This window comes from Schistocerca piceifrons, chromosome 7 (genome assembly GCF_021461385.2).
Source record: "Schistocerca piceifrons isolate TAMUIC-IGC-003096 chromosome 7, iqSchPice1.1, whole genome shotgun sequence".
In the NCBI taxonomy this organism is placed as follows: Eukaryota; Metazoa; Arthropoda; class Insecta; order Orthoptera; family Acrididae; genus Schistocerca; species Schistocerca piceifrons.
In genome coordinates this window covers 593,556,101-593,579,887 of record NC_060144.1, presented here as the reverse complement: position 1 = coordinate 593,579,887, position 23,787 = coordinate 593,556,101, and the positions used below count along the sequence as shown (strand labels likewise).

Here is a 23,787-nt window from a genome sequence, read left to right as displayed (position 1 = left end):
AAATTGGTTAAAATGCGAAACTCAAGATCGTGAATTATCGAAAAGAATATATAAACGTTATTCAAACGACTAAGCGGAAAGGAAAAAATGTACGAGCGTGACTGATATTTGTAAACATCACAAAAACATCAGCTAAGCACATGTGGCAGCAATCAAAATCACTCATTGTACCATTCAACAAGTTAAAAATCGCAAGATGACAAAAATAACTTAATAAGACTTTTTGGACAAACTTCACTGGAGGCAGACTAGGAAATCCTTAGCAGCACATGCATAGTCTCACATCTTCACACCCTGAATTCCCAGCATCCATGCTTTGAAGCCAGCACCGCCATGTTGGTACCACAAAACGTTACCAGACCACTGATTACGACTGCTTCTTTAAGTTCTGTCGTGTGAATGCAACAGTTGTTTTAAATAGCAAATGTTACAGTGCTTTCGTGAATAACATTCTGGTCCCAAATGCACACTTAATCAGTAATACGACGTATTTCGTGCCATTAAAGTACTTTCTTTTTGTTATACGTGTCGAATAACCAACAAGAGAATTATGTGATATGAAAAGACTGCTTTTGTAAACCTGCTTTTTTATTAACATGCACGGACGAAACTGGTACTCCGTCTATGTCCTCTTCCTGAGAACTCTTAGAACATGTTTTGGTTTGTTTGGGCAGTTTCCAATCTTTGCTTCTCACAGCGGTCGCCCAGAGAACTTTTCGAGTTGGTCTGATGGAAATATAAGGTCAAATGGCAGAAATAAAACCACTACAATAAACCAGAAGAGCACAACCAAAATTCTTTTATCTAAAGGAAAATATCTCTTGAACGAGCCCACATACGAATGAAATGTGATTCCGTTGTAATTTAGCCTATAATTAGAATGATAAGTACACCTGTAAAAGGTGCAATGAGGAATTTATGATAAAAACACTTCTGCGAGAGACTAATATTTGCAGCAGCTAACACAGAGGACGTCGGCTTCAAGTTTGGGATGTCATTACAGTTCCTCTTATTTTACCTCTATACCTAAAAATGGCTAAGCAGGGATGGCTAGAGGACAAATGTAAGGATGTAGAGGCCTATCTCACTAGGGGTAAGATAGATACCGCCTACAGGAAAATTAAAGAGACCTTTGGAGATAAGAGAACGACTTGTATGAATATCAAGAGCTCAGATGGAAACCCAGTTCTAAGCAAAGAAGGGAAAGCAGAAAGGTGGAAGGAGTATATAGAGGGTCTATACAAGGGCGATGTACTTGAGGACAATATTGTGGAAATGGAAGAGGATGTAGATGAAGATGAAATGGGAGATATGATAATTGGAACTACTGACAGCCGTGGGAGAGCCAGTCCTGACAAAACTCTACCATCTGGTGAGCAAGATGTATGAGACAGGCGAAATACCCTCAGACTTCAAGAAGAATATAATAATTCCAATCCCAAAGAAAGCAGGTGTTGACAGATGTGAAAATTACCGAACTATCAGCTTAATAAGTCACAGCTGCAAAATACTAACACGAATTCTTTACAGACGAATGGAAAAACTAGTAGAAGCCAACCTCGGGGAAGATCAGTTTGGATTCCGTAGAAACACTGGAACACGTGAGGCAATACTGACCTTACGACTTATCTTAGAAGAAAGATTAAGGAAAGGCAAACCTACGTTTCTAGCATTTGTAGACTTAGAGAAAGCTTTTGACAATGTTGACTGGAATACTCTCTTTCAAATTCTAAAGGTGGCAGGGGTAAAATACAGGGAGCGAAAGGCTATTTACAATTTGTACAGAAACCAGATGGCAGTTATAAGAGTCGAGGGACATGAAAGGGAAGCAGTGGTTGGGAAGGGAGTAAGACAGGGTTGTAGCCTCTCCCCGATGTTGTTCAATCTGTATATTGAGCAAGCAGTAAAGGAAACAAAAGAAAAATTCGGAGTAGGTATTAAAATTCATGGAGAAGAAATAAAAACTTTGAGGTTCGCCAATGACATTGTAATTCTGTCAGAGACAGCAAAGGACTTGGAAGAGCAGTTGAATGGAATGGACAGTGTCTTGAAAGAAGGATATAAGATGAACATCAACAAAAGAAAAACAAGGATAATGGAATGTAGTCTAATTAAGTCGGGTGATGCTGAGGGAATTAGGTTAGGAAATGAGGCACTTAAAGTAGTAAAGGAGTTTTGCTATTTGGGGAGCAAAATAACTGATGATGGTCGAAGTAGAGAGGATATAAAATGTAGGCTGGCAATGGCAAGGAAAGCGTTTCTGAAGAAGAGAAATTTGTTAACATCCAGTATTGATTTAAGTGTCAGGAAGTCATTTCTGAAAGTATTCGTATGGAGTGTAGCCATGTATGAAAGTGAAACATGGACGATAAATAGTTTGGACAAGAAGAGAATAGAAGCTTTCGAAATGTGGTGCTGCAGAAGAATGCTGAAGATTAGATGGGTAGATCACATAACTAATGAGGAAGTATTGAATAGGATTGGGGAGAAGAGAAGTTTGTGGCACAACTTGACCAGAAGAAGGGATCGATTGGTAGGACATGTTCTGAGGCATCAAGGGATCACCAATTTAGTATTGGAGGGAAGCGTGGAGGGTAAAAATCGTAGAGGGAGACCAAGGGATGAATACACTATGCAGATTCAGAAGGATGTAGGTTGCAGTAGGTACGGGGAGATGAAAAAGCTTGCACAGGATAGAGTAGCATGGAGAGCTGCATCAAACCAGTCTCAGGACTGAAGACCACAACAACAACAACAACAACCTACTCAACTTAAAACTTTCGACTTCTCCATAAAGGTATAGCCCCAGCTTATAGTGGAAGTGTTATGTTGAAAAATACCAGCTTGCATCGTTTTCAGATGAACTAGTCGTTCTGTTTACAATATAAAGTGTATAGGAATCACATTTCATTCATAAGTGGACTCTTTCAAGTGATATTTTCTTTTATGTACTTGAATTTTTGGCCCGCTTTTTTGTTTTACTGTAGTGGTTTCATTTCTGTAATTCTAAATTAGATTTTTCGTCAGTACAACTAAAAGAGCGCTCTTAGTGAACGCTGTCAGAAGGAAATTCAGCAAACCGTCCAGGCATAGCGAAATACATTCTCAGCACTTTCAGAAGAGGACGTAAACGGAACATTAGTTTAGTGATTCCGTATTAAAGCAAATGTTGGATTGTGGAAGCAGCCTTTGTATTTCACACAATTCGCTTCTTGTTTATTTGAAACATGCAACAAAAGAAATTGACATTAACGAGGAGAAATGCGTCATATAACAGTATCTAATATGCCCTTTAAGACCAGAAAAATGTCAGAAAATGCTCTCCTATTCTGTATTATTCACGAAGGCAATGTAATATTTACTATTTAAAACAACTGTTACGTGAACGCGACAGAAATTGAGAATAATAAGCAAATGTAAACAGTAGTCCCTAATGTTTATGGGCTACTGATATGACGGCGCCGGTTTCAAAGCAACGTACAGAGTAAGTCCGTAGCTCCACGTCTCCGTATTACGGGAATACCTCCACGGAGTTCTGTGGACTACGACCTCTATGCTTACCCACCGAACCAAAGATCTTCCGGTTTCAAGCCCAGTGCAAAGTGACAGCAATTGAAGGCCATTAACTGATGCTTATTATGGGCATAAAAGGACGGAATAAACAAGCCGTCTGCTTATAGATATCGATCATTTCTTCTATTGGTACAAACTTCAAGAAACAGCTGGAGGATTAATCTTTCATCTAATGAAACGAGTCACCCCAAATTTTGGAAGGCGCCTTTCAATCCTATCAAGTGATAGTGTAATTATGCAAAACACCATATAAGTGCACTTTCATCATTTCCCGCTTCACACCTTTATCTCTTTTTCTTCACTTAAGCTCGCCTGCATTTAACTCATTGGTTATGCAGCTGTGATTTCTCTGTACCTGCAGGCGAACGTGTACCGGTTCTCTCTGAGCTGGCCTCGCATCCTCCCCACTGGGGACACGGACAACATCAACCAGGCGGGTATCGACTACTACAACAACCTCATCAACGAACTGCTGGCCAACGGAATCGAACCTATGGTGAGTAGGCTACCAGATACAGACCGGCGAACACTAGTTAGCTAACTGATATGGTAACTTACGTAAGTTATAGTATGTCTCGTACTCTTACCCATTCAGCTGACAGCACGTAATCAGGAGGCATTACCTACCTTTTCCATTCAGTGAATCCCGAAAGAAAAGTCCATGGGGAGTACTACACGCCGGCGACCACTATTTTACAAACTCAAATGGTGATCACGTGACGTCTGTGTCGATCTATCGCCTCCTCACCCAACAAACTCTAATCAGCAGATATCAACAGTGCACTGTTTCAAGAGGTTGGCGTCAGATCACTGCTACATTCTTTTGTCCGTCAGCGAAGCTCGAAAGAAAAGTTGAAAAGTTTCGGAGCTGCACGAGAGACGTACGAACTGCCATAAGTTTATCCATTTTAGTAGTCGGAGACCTCCGCAGTTGTTAATTAAATTAAAGAAACAAAACAACCAGCAATTTCTTATGTATCGGTATGCGTGCTGCGCATGCCTTGTGCTAAATAACAATTTTGTTTATCTAATACATTTCGTCAGGGTGATATTTTGTACATTTGTGTATTTTGTTTGTCTACTACACTTCGTGAGTTGTCTACTAGATAAAAAAATTGTTATTTATATTTACAATATACGACTAACGATGTGTACTAGATAAAAAATTGTTACTATCTGCAAGAGGTAGGAACCAGATGGCTTCTCGGATTTAAGGGCTCCTCAGTATGGAGCTAGTCACCACTTACAAACGTAACCTTTGTATATAGACACATAACTGTTCAGACAAGATGAAGAATAGGGTGAGCCGGTTGTTATGAGTTTATCGTGTCGCTAATGGTGCCTTTAAGCGGTAGCACACGTTTCTATTGTCTGGAAACAGCTTCTCTGCATCAGGCAGCGATTACGCCTCGGTCGAGAAACGTGCAGAACGTTCAAAAATACCTTAACTATTCTTAGGGCATCTTGATCTCAGAAGGTTATAGATGTGGTAGGACAAAGCTTTTTCGTTTCTGATGTTATTTCTACAACTTTACTTCCGCCATTTTTTATCAAAGTTCGAGGCTTTATTGTAAAAAATATTAAAGGAAATAACGATTTGAAGTATGGGCCATCGCTGGGCACTACTTGCTACCATCTTTCGGGCAGCTTACGAATCCAGCTACGTAAGAACTGGGCATTTTTTCAGGAGGTCCATTAATAGATCACATTTTGCACTTGTTCATATGACAGTGTGCTGGTCAGCCAGGCAAAGTCCCATTGACTGAAATAGGCGGTATAGGGGAAGCAAAGTCTGGAGAATACGGTGGGGGCGGGTAGATCTTCCATTTCAATGTTTCCAAGTATATTTTGACGGATTTTGCGACATGATGTCAAGCATTGTCATGCTGAAGAATAACCTTTTAATGTCTATCGCTGTACTGCTGCCGTTAGTCTTTCAGTGTTCGGCTCAAACGCTTTCCACAATGATCTCCTGAGATTCTTTCGGTCGGTTGCAGTAGCTTCGAAAACCCTCTCTCTTCCACTGCCATGCTAGTATTCGACGTCAAAATCACGGTTACTGAAGCTTTTAAACCATTCTCTGCATTTTCTTTGACAAGCAGGTGCCTCACCATCGGTCTTAGCCTGCATTTTATGAGTGTCAGCCACAGATTTCTTCATGATAAAGCAGAAAATTAAAAATGACGAGTACTGAACTCGTATGGTCAATCGACAATAACTTTATGATTCAATCACAAAGCTACCAATATTTTGATGGCGTTCTGTTTACAAATGCCTAAGCTTGTTCTGTGACACGACCCACCACCTGCACCACCATTTGCCCTTACAACCATATTTTGAAAAATGGCGGAAACAAAACCGTAGGCTAAGAGTTTCTCAAGAAAATAACATGGACATTCAAAGGCTTGTTCTTAACTACGCTTCATCGTTGCGGATCACAAAAGAAAATCCAGCAGCCGGTTATTAAAAAGATCCAGCAGCCGAAGAGAAGCTACTGTAGTGACCTCCTTGACTGAGAGAAGCAGTTTATTCCGAAACGAGAGATGACTGCCTAGAGCGGGAGATAAACAGAATTTATCCGTTCTTTCCTTCTGGACTACCATGGGCTGAATCACGGGAAAAGGACATTCGTCTATACTTGAAATTTTTAGCGAATAAAACAATTTTACTCGCTACAAATACTAGATTCAGACTGTAAATACACCTTATTTTTAATCATCTCCACAGAAAAACTTTGTTTACTACCTTTTTGAGTTAATATAATTATTATAATGTTTTCCTATGTAACACTTTGTCGTTTGTTATCTTCTGTAGAAACAATGTCAGTGTAAGTAGTACATCATGTTTATCATCTGTTTTTGCGACATTCAGTTGTCACCGCAAGATGGCCAGGTTCGCTACCAGAGGATTATAATTTGGAGAAAATTAGGAAGTCTTTTCCTTTTTAATATTATTATCATATTGCATCAGGAAAGGGCGGAAAATTCAGTTAATGTTATAAATAAGCATTTCCTTAAATTATTTCCGCTGCACAGTTTTTTCGCTCTCTTGAAAAAAAAATTTTTTTTGGCACTTATATCAATTAGGTCATCTACTGTACAAATGTTAGCCAGAATTTGGCGTCGCACATCTTTCTGATCTCATATTCTGAGTTGACGACACGCATTCGGCCAGCTGCGGCAGTGGTTCTCGCAAGTCTCATGTGTTTTTGGTCTCCAACTTTATTAGTGGACATTAAACGTGGCCGCATCTGTCCACAGATCACGCTATACCACTGGGACCTGCCTCAGGAGCTGCAGAAACTGGGCGGATGGCCCAACATCGAACTGGCAGACTACTTCGTCGAGTACGCTCGCATCGCCTTCGAGAACTTCGGAGATCGGGTGAGTTGCTTTCCCTCTCCTTCCTGCGTCAACCGCGGAAGTAGTGTTATCTTAGAAACTACTATTTCCCGCGTAAGTCTGTGGAACAGAATTGACGAATGTCATTAACAGATGCACTTTGCACCAGGTGAACTGCCATGTTGAATATTTTTGGTGTCCTATTCCGTTTTGTGTCACCATATTCTTATTCATTTCGGCAGCAATTCGTGTTGAAAAAATACGTTTTATTCAGGTTTCTTGATACCATGAGCACGTACACGTTCCAAGTAAGTTCACGCTTAGCCCGAACGGTGTACTTTTTCTTGCCATACGGCGAGCGTGAGTCTGTGAATTGTCGTCTTCGGAGAAATTTTGCGAAACTCAGCTCGCTCTGTTCCTCCATGAGATCCACTGCGCTGTAGCAACATCGCTCCAGGTTTATGCCATATTCCTCGACCTCAGCTGGCAATTGACACCGTCCCCCACTGCCGTTTATTGAAAAACAAAAACACCTGCTTGCAGAGTATGGGACCAGATTTGTGACTGGATACAAGACTTTCTCGCAGACAGAACTCAACACGTTCATTCTTAACTGAACAAAAGGTAATTACAAGTCAATAGTCCCCTATTGTCGTACAACACTCAACAGCCGGTGCCATATAAGCCACTGCCTTCGTGGAAGAGTTATATTTCCTTAAGAGTCTTCCTATGAACCTGTCTGGTGTCTGCCTTCTCAGCTGTTTGTACAGTATTATATGGTCAGTCCACTAAAAGTCACTTTGGACCGTTACTGCTAGATATTTTACTGTAGATACTGTTTTCAGCAGTTTCTTATGAATACTATTACCAGATAGGACGTATAGAAGAGATAGAGAAGGTCCAACTAAGAGCGGCGCGTTTCGTCAGGGGATTGTTTGGTCGGCGCGAGGGCGATACCGACATTCTCAACAAACTCGGTTGCCAGACATAACAAGAGAGGAGTTTTACATTAAGGAGAGGTTTACAACTGAAATTTCGGCAGAGCACTTTGGGGGAAAAGGTCGGACAACATATTATTCCTCCAATATGCATCTCGCGAAATGACCAATATGAGAAAATTAGAGAAATAAGAACTAATACAGACGATTACTGAGAATCATTCTTCCCACGCTCCATTAGCGAGTGGAACAGGGAAGGGGGCATCAATTAGTGGTACCAGAAATACTCTCCGTCACACACCGTTAGGTGGCTTGCGGAGTATACCGTAGATGTAGATGTGATTGGAGTGCGACGTTTGTGCTAGATGGAGGAGAGGAGTCCACGAGAAGATGGCCGACGTACTGGATGTTTCAAAGTCAGTGCATCAAACGTTTAAGCGTGAAAAATCACATTCTGGAGGACAACATTTCATAGAGACATAATTAGTTCTGCGCCTGGAGGTGGCAGAGCATAGGCACCCTGCACCTTTCATATGCAATGTGTGTTGCCTAACATTCAGTTGTCAGGCCGAGCTTCTAAAATACGTTTCTCCGCTTAGAGGTTTGTAAGCTACCTACTATGTCGATGAACTACTTTTTTTAGATCCTTCTAACGAATCTCAGCCGAGTATATGATTTTCCAACAACTATATTTATGAGGAAGTTACACTACAGATTGCCCCTGACGCGCACTCTTAGATGTTTTACCGTTGTTACTTTTCCCAGTTTATTTACGTTCAAGATCAACTGGCGGTCCTTGTAGCAATCCTCGATATTTTATAGATTTTGCACTTCGCTATAGTTTTCTTGCGTTGCAACTTTCCTAGGGACAACAGTGTCATCAGCAAACAACCTCACGGGGTTTCTGGAGTTTTATCATTTGCGCACATGGGGACCAGAAATATTTTTCACTGTTTGATAGTTTATATATTCTCTTAAAAATTTGACTTACGGTCACGGTTTTTGACAGTGAGAGAGTTACGTATTCGAAATGGCCACCAGCGACTTCTACAGCGAAAAACAGCAGATCGAACTACGACTGCCAGCATATTTGGCGCAATGGCAGCACATGACGCTACAATTTGTTCACGTAGCTCGTTGACTGTAGGTGGCTTTCGTCGTCATCTTTGACGGTCCCTCACAGCTAGATTTCCGTGGGTGTGAAATCAGGAGAGTGAGGCCCCAATTAATAGGATCTCCTCCATCTACCGACATTTTGGGTAGTGTCACCCAAGTACAACCTCACATCTCGATGGTGGTTAATCGAATCCATCTCGTTGCATGTAAAACATTTAATCACCATACTAGATTTGGGTGGCAGGCAAAGTCCTGGTGTGAAGTATATCGAGATATACCAGACGACTTATCACACTTGAAGAAGAAGTGTCTGATCAAATGACGCAGTGACAAAACCACACCGCACATTGTGGCGCAGTAGATTCACTGCCTTGTCTATATCAGCGTCAAGATTTCCAGGAACCCAGTGGACACAATTGTTGCTATTCATAGTACCATAAAATGTGAATCGCGCCTTGTTGCACCTTACAAACTATGGGATAGATCTTCGACCTGAAGCCACTCATGATATTCAGTACTTCACTCTTAGTCGTCCTCTGTTATCGCCTTTAGCAGGCGTGTAATGTAACCATCCACTTTTCCCCCTTCAAAATGCGCCTTAACACTTGACTGGTTTACCTCACGTTCACATGATCCTTGGTTCACAGATCGGTAATCGGACGAAACCTTACAATATGACAGCAATGGACACATGAGTTGTCGCGGTTTGTGGTCGAGCAGATCTTGCCCTCTGCATATCTTTAGTAGTTCCACTGGCTTCGGACTTATCGCGAATATAGCTCCTGAATGTCTTACTTCCAGTACTAGTTTAATACAACCTTGAATTTCACTAATGACAACCTACTGAGCCCATGATACCTACTCGATCGTCTTCCACGGTACTGGTCCGCCGTGCCACTTTATCGCAAGCGCATGCACGATGCGAGTTTCGAGCTGCACAACGAATGCAGTAGTTACGCCACGTGAGGTGAGTAAGTAAGTCATTTTGTTTCGAAATTGTTGAACTACAAACAGTGAGAACATATTTTGACCCCTGAAAAACTGCCTTGGGACAATTCTAAAGTTTCTTTAGTATCTATCCGTTCTGTTCTGTGTTGAGGTCTCTCTATGTTAGTGGTTCCCACTATAGGGGTAATTACACTCTGAGGGGTTAAATGTAATTTTTCTGAAGGATAGAAATAAAGGGGTTTAGTTGTGTTTGTCGCAAAACAAACCTATTTTTAAAAGATCATTACTATTATCACTATTTTGTACGGCTGCAAAGCTGATCATATAAATTACCAATAATTACTTTTTTCCAAATACTAGCATTAACATACGACACAATGAGATGAAACGAATGTATGAGCATCATCGTTCGCACAGCACATATGCTTAAGTGTCTCTCGAAAATATCTTTTCGGAGTTGTAGGTAGTTCCTGAAACAGATATGAAATTGCTTCAATATTCACATCGCAATAATAAACGAATAAATTGACTGTACAACACATCAGTGCGTATCTACTACACTACTATGGCTATTACACTGCTGTAGAACCTACACATTATTATAATTATTATTTTATTACTATTTTGAGCTTTTCCTCATTACAGAGGCTTATCTCCAACATAATAATTATTCGGACATTACAGTACAAACAATAAACGTTCTTAAACTATATTTTCAAAATATTTCTCCAGGTGTTTCGATATTGTGTGTCCTCTTCCTCTGCGCACATTCTCCTCATTATGTGCTTTACATTTTGGAGCCAGGTTGTCATAGGTCGTTCTCTTCTCCTTCTCCCCTTCGGTTCCCACTCCAGTATCCATTTTGGTATTCTGGCTTCCTCCATTCGTCGTACATGCCCGTACCACTGTAATTTCTTCCTATCCATTACGTCATATATTCTTTCTTTTATTTCCATTCTCCTTATTACTTCTGTGTTCCTTATCTTTTCTTTCCTGGAGATTCTTGCCCATCTTCTCCAGAAGTCCATCTCTAGAACTTGTAATGTTTTAATGTGCTTCATGTTAATTGTCCAGGTCTCCGTTCCATACAGAACTACTCTCTCTAATATGGATTTTTATATTAATTTTTTAGTTCTGCTCATTACATTCCTGCTCCGTAAGACTCAGTTAAGCATCCCAATGACCATCCGTCCGAAACTAATTCTTTTATTGATTTCTGACTCTGTTGTTCCCTCGATTTCTAAAATGGATCTCAAATAACATAAAGTGTTTATCTTTTTGACTTTCTTTCCTTCAGTGTATAGCTCATCTGAGTCATTAGTTAAGTATTCTCTTTTTTGGTAATTCATCTTCAAACCCCAAGTTTTGTATGCTACTGCTAGTTGATTGCACATATAGTTAGCATCTTCTCCATATCACGCTACGACTACTTGATCATCAACAAACAATAAATGATGTAGGTTAACTCCATCTCTTATTTCTAATAACATACTATTACATTTACGAGACTGTGTTCTAAGGCAAATATCTATATAGGTTTTAAATAATGACGGTGACATGGGACAGCCCTGTAAAAGGCCTTTGCTTGCTCTAAATTTCCGTGAAAGTTTATTACCAACTTTCACTTGGCAAATGTTATCTTTGTACATCTGTTGTATTATTTTAATCAAGAAATGGTTTATGTTTACCATATGTAGTGCTCTCGAAAGTAATTTTCTTGGAACAGTATCATACTCTTTTTCTAGATCTATGAAAATTAATCCCATATTTTTTTATTTTTCCCCATGTTTCTCCAAAATCTGTCGTAATGTGAAAATATGGTCTACACATGATCTCCCAGCCGTGAATCCACATTGTTCTTCTTGAGTTCTAAAATTTTTTTCCAATTTGTTTTTCATTACTTTCGCAAAAATTCTCATTAATGTGTTTGTAACACAAATTCCTCGATACTTTGAACAAATTTTGCGATCCCCTTTCTAAAATATTGTATTAATAATAATAATAATTATTATTATTATTGGGCGTCATTAAATCTAACAAAAGATTGGGATGCTGAAGTCTTTCAATTTCTGTCATTTCAGATGAAAGGAGTCCAAGAGATTTGCGAGGTATAGTGCTCACGTTTTAACTTGGTTGTTTTTAAATGTGGATGAAGGGTGTGGGTGAATAAAGTGTCGCTAGGAACAGGAATGGTGTAGAGAAGGGAAGTTTTGTAACAAGCGTCTACCCTCAATGTAGATAATTAGCTTTCTTTCCTGAGGCGTAGTTGTAGGTAGTACTCACAATCCACTGAGAATTGTTTCATTATTCTGTAAAAGAAGGCTGTTGGAAATTAGGTGCTCTATCTCATTGAATCATTAGTTTGAGATTGATAAACCACCTAAAAAAACTAAATACCGTTTATGATTCATCACTTTAAAAATGAAAGTGTTCAAAGAAAATTCTTTTTCATTCTTAAGTAAAGTTAGGTGCTAATACTGGAGAAGACGGAGATGGGGGTTATAGGTAATAACTGATTGCACTCAGGGATCATCGTCTGAGGAAGGTTGGGAGCCACAGATCTACATGGAAGTCTGGAATCCAGTCCGGTCCGTCAGTGGCAAGTTCGTATATGTTTTTTTAGGCAAACTATAGTGCGGAACTGGATGGAATGATGTTCTTTTCTTCCACAGGTGAAGCTGTGGCTGACCTTCAACGAGCCCAACATGTTCTCCAAGGGCTACTCGGGAGCGTCGTCAGCTCCTGCTGCCAACTCCTCGGGCATCGCAGACTACCTCATGGCCAAGACGATCCTGCTGGCGCATGCGCGCGTCTACCGACTCTACGACCTGAGCTTCCGCCTCAAGCAGAGGGGTGAGCCCCACAGCCACTAACTATTACTGGCTTCTCTTACATAACATCTTTCAACTTTATTAGTTAGAGAAGTACTTTTAGGTGGAAAGAGAGGGTGGAGATTCCTCAGTCATAAAAAAGGAAAATGTCCACATAAATGTAAATACGAAAATCCTTCGGTCCGTGTTATACATGAAAGATACGTTCAGTGCGCTCAGAGATAAACTTCAACAACTGGGTCATGAAAAAATAATTACAATCAAGCCTGTTAGAAAATTAATTAATTGAGACAGGAGTAAGACAAGGTTGTATGTCCCATGTTATGGAAGATATGTATTAGGTAAGTTCAGGAAGTTAGATATTTGAATGACTGGCTTCATGAAGAAGAGATATAAAATTTTAAGGTCAGCTGATGACAGAGTAATTCTCTCAGAGGTAGCAAGAGAGCTTTAGTGGCGTACTGGGCAGCATCAGTCGATGGCGTGCTGTGTTAGAACCCGACCATCAGCAAATATTTGATATTTAGTATTCGTCATTTCTGAAAAGTTCTTGAAATATCTTACGTTTCTAATATTTGTATGTTACAGAATAGTCAATATTTCGTATAAATACCACTATTACACAATTTTCAATGTTTGTATAAATAGCTGCACACTCCATTTATAAATTCAGCTCTGATCTACCTGTAAATTGGCATTAGTAATAAACATGCATCAGTGCTAAGAGTTATGTATCGTTGACGATCCTGCTTTCCGATCTGGACTTGACTCTGGTTACAGCTTGCTACTGTGTAGTGGAGACGTTGCATACTTCAAGACATCTACATCACCGTGGTTTCAATTAGCAAGTCATAAACCGTTGGCGACAGAGCAAGTGGAATACAAGCATTACATCATCTCATGGTCCATACATTCAAGAGACCAATGGATTCCAAGCCAGCAGTGAGTCAGCTGCACATCAGGTGTCTGTCAATGGTCTCTGGAGATGCTGGCCAGGATACAACAAAATGGCTGGAAGGATTCGATCGAGTGGCCAAACGCAACAGATGGGATTACATAATAAGTTTCGCAAAAGTATACTTTGACTAGGACTGAACAGGGCGTTAGTGGTTCGGCTCCTGAAGACCGAACAAAGTTACCAAGGATGTTGGCTATCTATTGCCACACATTGATGACCACCCTGGACTACTTGAAAGAGGCTGTAAGTAGGCTGTTTAGGTTTTTATGTTGGTAACGCCACGTAGCGCTCTGTATGAAAATCACTGACTGTGCTGTGTGCAGTCTGTGGCTGATTGGCATTGTTGGAATATTCGCTATTGTAGTGCTGGGCAGTTGGATGTGAACAGCGTGCAGCGTTGCGCAGTTGGAGGTGAGCCGCCAGCAGTGGTGGATGTGGGGAGAGAGATGGCAGAATTTTGAGAGCGGACGATCTGGACGTGTGTCCATCAGAAAGAGTAAATTTGTAATACTGGATATCATGAACATATATATATATATATATGATGACTTTTGAACATTATTACGGTAAATACATTGTTTCTTCTCTATCAAAATCTTTCACTTACTAACTATGCCTATCAGTAGTTAGTGAGTTCAGTAGTTTGAATCTTTTATGTAGCTGGCAGCAGTGGCGCTCGCTGTATAGCAGTAGTTCGAGTAACGAAGATTTTTGTGAGGTGATTTGTGAAAGGTACAGGTTATTGTTACTCAGGGCCATTCTTTTGTAGGGATGATTGAAAGTCAGATTGCGCTAAAAATATTGTGTGTCAGTTTAGTGTTGATCAGAATAAGTAAAGAGAGAAATGTGTGAGTATGTTCAGTTCTGCTCAGCTGTTTGAAAATCAAATAACGTAAGAGGTTTATCAGCACAGTCACCATTCATTTTTCTGAAGGGATGTTTCAAGGCGAAGTATTTTTCAGCTATTGACTTGCACAGGTTACTGTCAAATTGACGTTGGCTGGGAAAAGACTGCCTTCGTAATTCCTGAATGCATCTACGCCTTTAGAGCTTTGCCACTTTGACTGCCCAACACTTCAGCCACTTTCTAACATTTGATGGACAACCTGCTTGGACAACAAATGTACGACGTAGCTCTGCTGTCTGGAAGACACTGTCGTTTATTCGAAGACAACTGAAGCACATCCAAGCTACCCAACAAATGTGCTGAAGTGTGTTCAAACTGCAGGCCTACACCTCCTGAATCCGTAAAAGTGCCTCTTCGCAGCACAAGGTATAAAGAGGTCTTGGGACATAAAGCGAGTGGCTATGCAGTCTGTCCTAGTCACAAAAAAAAAAAAACGGAAAGATAATGGAATGTACTGGAATTAAAGCAAACAGTCCCGATGCAATTAGATTAGATTGTGTGTTTAAATGCCTAGCAACGACTCTTATTTGTGGCCAGGAAAGTCACAACATAACAAAATGGTAGCACTGTAGTGGCAGCCAGTGATGTAGATTGTCATTACAGGCAAGGTCGGGATCACGCTGGACGGAGGCTGGTACGAGCCGCTGACCAACAGCGCGGAGGACGCCGACGCTTCGGAACGTAAGCTGCAGTTTGAGGTCAGCAGTGCCACCATAAACTGTCTGTGTTTGCTTCCGTGTCCAGTCTCTTGTTGTCCTGCCACTAGTTTTGTAGACTTTCCAATAACGCAATGCCTTGCTCGCAGATCGGGCTCTGGGCGAATCCCATCTTCTCGCTGCTGGGCGACTTCCCCAAGGTGGTGCGGCAGCGCGTGGCAGCCAACAGCAAGCAGGAGGGGAGAGCCAGGTCTCGCCTGCCCTCGCTCTCCTTGGCCGAGATTCTCCTCATCAAGGGTGAGTAGGCGACGCACAGAGACACGGGACACTTCTCAAGGCTTCTGTCTACACTAGCAGAACACTTGCGTACTTCACATGTCAACCTTACCAAAAGACACTTGCAGAAAGGGAGTGATAGGTATTGTTACCTAGAAGAGAAACAGCATTGCAGAAGAAACTTAGAAAGAATCATTGCAGATGTTAGCAGTACAACTATCACATGGCATAAAACAAAAAGTGTCGCAGCTACGGATGATCTAAACAATTAATTTTGAGTACTAGTTTACAACGTTCCTGCTCCAACTATATAATAAGTCGCCAAAGATTATTAATTGCACTGCTTGACAAAAAGGTGAAGTAGCCTGAGGACATGATCCGATGTCAGTAGAGGTTCCTATATGTATACACCATCGGTGGTTTGTAAATTATTGGAGTTGAGAATCTCTGTGACAGGTAAAACGACCACCAGAGTGCCTTAGTGTGGTTCGCTTTTACTGTTGTTACCATGTCTTGTAGGGCATATAATGGACGTGAACTGCGCCAGATGTTGACTGTGAAGGATACATAACTGCCGCATACTCGTGTGAGACACGTTTATCAGCACATGACAGAGTTTGGTAGCGTTTTCATTTTGAGTCTACGTTTGGCCAGCTGGTAGACTAGTGCAGTATCCAGATCTGTGGGGCATTCGGATGTGACAGTGACCGGATATCTGAGGGCATGAGAGCAGGACTACTCATCGTCAAGGTTCCAATCGACCGCGTCTGACCACCACTAGGTAGGGTCACCGTGTTGTGCCCCAAACACATCGTAGCCCCTACTCCCCCGCCCTGTAACATCCTTTGTCATGCCACACCACTGGTTGGAGATTAAGAGCAGCTGGAGTAGGGAGTTATCGTCGCATGTGTAGGCTGCTGTTAGCACCCCAACACAAACGGCTGCGTATGGAGAGGAGCCTTGACAAGGAAGCGTGGGCTGCTGATGAATGGTGTCACATTGTATCAGCAATGAAATGTGGTTGTGCATCACTCCGGCTGACTATCGTTGGCGAGGATGGTGGTGACCCCAGAAGAGGCCCCATTCTTCCAGTATTTTGGAGAGTCGCGGTGTGGGGAGCCATCAGCTATGACCATGGTCACATCTGGTCATGACTGATGGCACTCTGATGTCGCAGCGGTACATCAAGGACATCCTGCGTCCTTAGATCGTGCTATTCAGGTGACAATGTCACGGTACCACTTCTCAACAGCACAGAAATCGTCCACATGTGTCAGGTGTCTGTGAACTCCCTGCTTGAAGTTGAAATAATCACGTGGCCAGCAAGACCATCAGAATTTTCCCCAACGGAACAAGTGTGAGACCAGCTCGGACGTCATGCCTGTCCAATGTCAGTGTCCAGAATATCAAAGACCGGTTACAGCAGTCATGGCAGTTTGCCTCAGATGAGGATAGACCTGTTGTATGCAGCATTTCCAACCCATTTAGCGTATGCATTCGCGCCAGAGATTGATAAGTGCGCTTAGTAAATTTGACTCGAGTCTGTAATCACTGAAATAACATCATATATCAAATGTTCAAATGGCTCTGAGCACTATGGGACTTAACATCTGAGGTCATCAATCCCCTAGAACTACTTAAAGCTAAATAACCTAAGGACATCACACACATCCATGCCCAAGGCAGGATTCGAACCTGCGACCGTAGCTGAAGCGCCTAGAACCGCTCGGCTATAGCGGCCGGCCATCATACATCCTCTCAGCCCGTGAACTTCCATTCCATTTCCGCCTACCCTTCTGAGTGCTTCACCATTTTTGTCAGGCAGTTTAGTTGTTTTGAATATCATCCATCCCTAGTCCTAGCAGGACAAAATATTCTCGCTGACACGTGTTTCACTCTATGACAGCCTGCCTGATCTTATAAGGTATGTCACTGAAAAGTTAGGTCCTCCCTACTTGCTGGAGACCTATAATCAACTGCATACCTCTATTTTCCACAGGTACATCCGACTTCTTCGGACTCAACCACTACACGACATCTCTGATAACTTCTGGAAGCAGCGGCGTGGTGCCTTCCAAGACATATGACGCCGGTGTCGTCACCTCCACCATTGAAGGCTACAATACCAACTACTGGATCTCAGTGAGTAGCGTAGCCCCGGGTTTCTCGCAACCCAAGAAGTTGGTGTTTCCATTATAAAGATAATGCTTGGTGACAAACGTAAATTTTCTATACAGTAATCCATCCAGTATGAAATTTCTTCAAATGTGTCGCTACTTCATCTTGTTCCTACTCGTCATACGAACAGTAATCACACTCTCATAGACATATCTGCAAAGAAATCCCCAAACAAAGTAAATCACATTACTCATATATTTGCACCTGGGATGTCCGTCCATGACATGATTTTCATGACGAACTCGCGAGAATTTTCCAGAAAAAAAACTGTAGCTCACTACATACTGTTCCTTAAACGGATTATTTCATTTGAACTTGCAACTGAGGCGCAAGAAATAGACTGAATGATGTTTTCTATTACTTTCTCCCACATAAACGGAGAACGTCATGTAATTGTCAGTGTCAGTAAAATTCACCAACAGCCGTATGCTTTAAAATATTGTTTTATTTTATTGTAGGGCTACCAGCTTTAGCAATTCATTATGCCGTCTGCAGACCCCATACGCATCTATACAAATAAACGAACTTGTCGTACAGCGCCATAAATCACTGAGTATCGTGAATTCAATAGTTATACAATTGCTTCATTCGAAGAAGTGATAACAACGATGACTTGAGGAGTATCTACGTACGAGAAGTAGTTGTAGATGTAGATATAACAACAGATAAAATAAAACATTTATGAATCTTAAAAAGACAACAAGCTTTAAGTTTATATAAACGCAGTCAATAATGTAACACAGGAATTAGCTTAATTTTTCTAGGAACTCTTTATCAGAGCAGGAGTGACTCATGAGTACGCTTTTCACTTTCGATTTGAAAATTCGTGCTAAGATTTTTGAATTTTTGTGGTAACTTATTAAAAATCGTCTTTCTGTAGAAGAATGAAGGAGGTGCAATCAAGAAGCTAATTTTTAGGAATAGGTTGATATTGTTAACAAGAAACAACATTATATGTGAGAGGTCAGTGCCAGAATACCGAGACTAATGAACATTGATCGACAAGAGGTTCGCGAACTTACACCTCTTATTGCCCGAACCGATCGTTCCTGAGTCAAAAATACCTTTTCAGAATGGAAAGAGCTACCCCAAAACATAATAGCATACGTCATAAGAGAATGAAAATGAGCAAAGTACACTACTTTTCGTATCGAAATGTCAAGTATTTCAGATACTGTTCTAATAGTGAAACGCAGCATTATATCTTCTAACGAGGTCCTGAACATGGGCTTTCCACGATGATTCAGCTGCGTATGGGTTTTATGTAACTCACAGCGCCTTCAAAAACCACCCACCCACGAGCTTCTCTTATTCTCTCTTCCGCTATGAGTAGACAATTAGTCCTACAGGAAAAATTAACAGGACTATTCTGCAGGAAATTTAATGTAGGTAAATTTTGTCATGAGGTACGTTTTCGCTGGAATCCGCGGTTTTCGAGTTATTCAAGAAAAACGATTTTCCTGAATAATTCGAACATACGGATCTCTAGCGAAAATTTATCCCAGTACAAAATTTGACCTCATTGGTTTCCTACAAAAAAGTCCTCTTCATTTTTTCTGTAGAGGTTGCACAAAGGACATAGGTAGGTGTAGCTGGATCTCTTTGTATAATCCACGACCAGCCAAGAAACTACCTAACTACAAACAAAGTACTAGACGAATAACTATCACATTTCCATAAACATCGCAGCATAGCATATGTCTTAATGAAGGTAACAGATGATGTAAATGTAGCCATGAATGCAGAGGAGGCAACTATCATGTGCTTCTTAGTCTTCAGCAAAGCCTGACGCTGTAGACTAGGATATTTTACTTGCTAAACTCAACAGCCGGAATTTCTCGCTAAGTGCGGTGTAATGGTTTCGTTCACACCTGACGACTCACCAGAAATACGTCATGTCCGGCCCTATAAAGTCACAATGGAAGTAGGCAGTATGAGGCGTCCCCCAGGGCTCGGTATTAGGTCCTACACGCTTTTCATTGTACTTAAATAATTTGCCATCAGTTTTGTCCTACTGCAAATACGACCTGTACATTGGTGACCTCTGAGTGCAAAACCAATAAACCTGAAGACAGATATCGAGAATCTCAATCCTAACCTGTGTGAACCATCAAAATTTGCGCCGCCTATAGAGTTGAAACTTAGCCCATGCAAAAACCAATCGGTACTGGTTGGTAATTATAGGCTCATTAGCCCAAAGCATCTGGAATCCCTACCATTTTTAACACTAAATGGGGAAAATATCATCTTCTTTCCTTCAGCCAAGAGTCTAAAAATAATAATAGATGAAAACCTAAATTGGACTCAACACGTAACTGCAACGTGCTAGAAGGCATCACCATCTCTCCATGCCCCACAAAAATGTAAAAAGCTCTTCCATCATGACCTGAAGAAGAAACTTGTATAAAAAATTATACTTCCCATTATTGATATTATCCTGCCATGTCTTTCTTAGTAAAGACAAAGGCGCCTGGAATAGGTTATGTTCATTAAACTGTGATGTTCCACTATTTGTTCATTTTACACCAACATTTGCACAGCTTTCCTGGCTACGTGCAGACAGTCGAGGAGATTTCCATATCCTCTGTCTTCTTTACTGTCTTACCAGTGAATACATTCCCTTGCCTATCTTCTCGAGCTTGACGCTCTTGCCTGAACAACGCGACAGAATCACGTGTTCCGATCAGAGCAAAATCCTTTCTGTGCCGCTCCATCGTTCAGCCTCCTTCTTGAATTCCTTGTCAGCAGGATGAAGGAATGACTCCCGGCATTATATTAGAGAACTAAATAACGTCTCCAGGTTCAGAAGACACTGAATGACATATCTACTGAAGGGGCAATAAGGGTTGCCACTGTCCCTGTGTGCACGCATTACTCTTATACATCCACCTTTCTAACGTGATCTTCCTCATTTCCCAGTATTCCTAACCGATGCAGTCTTTTTAAATTTCTATATTTAGATTAAAGTTCAGTCTTGATCACGTTATGTATGTTTTAATGAGTTTTTTTTTAACCGGTTTCGGTTTTTTCTATAAAACCATCATCAGACCCATTAAAAAAACAACTCATGAAAACAGACATAACGTGATCAAGACTGAACTTTAATCTAAATATAACAATTAATTGATCACTGTATTCCAAAAATGTTTACCAAAATTGTTTTTAAATTTCCTTTTCCCAGACCTTGCTATATCAGTCAATGTCTATTTTGCACACCCATAAATTCTTCTTATATCTAACACTACCATTATTGTTATTATTAATATTATTGTTATTACTATAATTAGCACTGTTAGTGGCTGCAACTGCAGTAGTGCAAATACTGTCGGTATTAACTTTATTATTTCATAGTATAATTTACTCACTCTGCCACTTCAGGCACTCAAATGATTTTAATACTATTTGTCATGTTAAAATAGTTAATTCTTAGGTAACAATTATGTAAATAGGTACTGTATATGTCAATCTCTGGTCCTATTTCAGAGGGGGCCAGATGGCCCTAATCAGATCAGGCTAAGCAAGTAAATAATTAAATAAATTAAAAAAAAACTTCTTTCAGGAGTAATTCGTTTGTCGTCTCTATAAAGGCTCTGTGAGTGAGCGGTGCCTCCTTTGTTTCAGGACGTTCCATGGGGACTCCGGAAGCTCCTTAACTGGGTGCATAAGTCATACCCTGGTTACCCCATCTTCGTCACGGAGAACGGCTGGGTGGACCCTCCTGGCGTACTCAACGACACTGCCCGCGTCCACTACCTCAGGGTGAGTGAGGGTGCTCAGCACAGGAGTCAATCAATATTCTCGTCCTATTTTCGACGTCAGTTTCAGACTAGGCAGCTCTGACAAACAAAAGAAGGTAAGAAGTGAGAAGGACAGTTGTCAGCGAAACATCTAAGACAGACACGGTACCACGGAGAATCATGTCCCGACCACTGACATTTATTTGTTGTGTGCAGCACTTGAATCCCTATATGAATAACTACTAAAATAAGTAATAATGCTATGAAAGTAAATCTGGCGCAGTTGAATGACCCAAGGAGAAGTTCTTGGTAACAGTAATGATCACACTCAAATGAAAGAAAGGATTTGGAAATATGGTACCCATAGCACAAATAACAGTATATCACCTATGGCAAAGGAAAGGAAGAATGGAGAATATAGTTTCTGAACCATGTAGCTTACCCTGGCTTTTCGTGAGGAGAAAGAGAGCGACAAGAGATGCGATGGGATTGACATAGACCTAGATGAGAAACCGAGTATGGGAGAAAATATGGAAACACCGCGAAAAAGACATGCCTGAACGTAAGCAGAGATGCTGGCCTGACCTGCAGATTGCCCTGCTGTATTCCGCCACGTGAGTCACACGTGCAGCGTCCTCAATACATCGAGAGAGTCGGTCGTGGTCAGAACAGCGTCCTGTGTAGTTGTTAGTGCGTTATGTCGTAGCTAAGTGAAATCGAACGTGGGGAAATTGTTTGTGCACGAATCCTGGGATCTTCAGTAACCAAGGGATCAATGTCTTTGGTGATTCAAGACACACCGAATCGAAGATTTATATAGGGAAAGCGGGAAAACTTTACATTGTAATTCGGAATAACACAGGCACTGCAATATCGTAAATATCATAGGACGAAACAACGTCGTCCGCTCAATCACAACGTGGTAGAAAGTGTATGTTAAACGATAGTGACTGATGGTCATTGAAAAGAGATGCGACGAAAAATAAAGAGGACGACAGCTGCGAAAATCACTGCAGAGCTAAATGTTGCTTTCGCGAAGCCTCTCGTCATCGAAACAACACGAAGACAGCTCCACAGGCGGGGAAATGCAGAGCGTGTTGGAATTCTAAAACCGGTCATCAGTGATGCAAATGCCTGCCATTGGAAACCGTCGTGCCGAAGCCATTAAAACTGGACTGTTGAACAAGGCAAGAAAATCGTTTAGTCGGGTGAGTGTTGTTTCATACTGTTTTCAAAATCTGGAAGAATTTAGGCCCAAATAGAGAAACATGGCAGAGGTTCGGAGATGATTAATGTGGTATTCGATGGGCCCCGTGGTTACTCTGCAAGGTAGCATTACTGCCAAGGAATGTGACCAATTTGGCTGATCAGGTCCATTCCATAGTACAGCGATTGTTCCCTGATTGTGCTGCTGTGTTTCAAGGCGAAAGGGCCGCTGTACGCATCGTCCAGGACTGGTTTTGTAAGCATGATGAGAAATCTCCCCTGGCCACAACAGTCACCAGGTCTCACTATTATTGAGCTTTTATGGTCTAGTTCGGAGACAATGGTGCATAATATATATCCAGATCCATCATCGTTATCTGAATTTGCCACTATTTTGCAGGGTTTCATTTGCAAACAGTACATGACCTATAATTCTCCATTCTGAGACGACTGGAAGGTGTTTTAAATTCAAACGGGATTCCTACACCGTATTAGGCATTATAATGTGTTTTGCTTGTGGAGTTTCCTCATTCGTGGCCACCCTCTGTACCTGCTGAGAACGAGAAGGCTCTCTTTGTGTTTTATAAAGCTATTGACTGATTTTGAAGACATGGAACGGGAGAAACTTGTAAACATTATGAGAAATATTAGAGTGGATTAGAAAGACAGAAGACTTATTACGAGTAGTTCCCTGTGCTTAGAACAAAAGGCAGTAGTCAGAATGAAGGCGCAAGATAGCAGTTTAGTAGAACTGGGAAAAGGTGTAAGACAGACCTGAAGCCTATTTCCTACTCCTTTCAGAATGTGTTTATGATATAAGATAAGCAGTTGATGATAATGTACAAAGGGATAACAACTGAAAGTTAGTTAGTTTGATGTTGTATATTTGAAGACAACATGATCTCTGATGTGTTGGCAGAAGAGCCAACATTGTGTTGCTAGAGGAGGCCGAAATGCACCCCGTTTAATTACACGCTGACTGGCGCGAGGTCTGGAACAGTTAAGGGAATTAATAGTAGCAAATAAAGCACGTAGTTGATATAATACTTAACTTTAATCCCCAATTGGTGTACATCGCTCTTGACGGTACATGTTATAATCTCAATATCAAATGCTACGGCG

At 41.1% G+C, this 23,787-nt stretch overlaps 1 protein-coding gene across 1 annotated transcript in view; it reads left to right on the top strand.

Annotated features, from left to right (window-relative positions):
• The window catches only part of LOC124709102 (myrosinase 1-like), a 53,465-nt gene that overhangs the window by 19,340 nt on the left and 10,338 nt on the right, over window positions 1-23,787 (top strand). Inside the window, exons 3-9 of the mRNA XM_047240751.1 lie at window positions 3,935-4,069; window positions 6,834-6,956; window positions 12,589-12,769; window positions 15,216-15,310; window positions 15,418-15,565; window positions 17,544-17,686; window positions 21,344-21,481. Coding sequence (XP_047096707.1) covers window positions 3,935-4,069; window positions 6,834-6,956; window positions 12,589-12,769; window positions 15,216-15,310; window positions 15,418-15,565; window positions 17,544-17,686; window positions 21,344-21,481 — 963 coding nt within the window. The remainder of the gene's footprint in view (window positions 1-3,934; window positions 4,070-6,833; window positions 6,957-12,588; window positions 12,770-15,215; window positions 15,311-15,417; window positions 15,566-17,543; window positions 17,687-21,343; window positions 21,482-23,787) is intronic.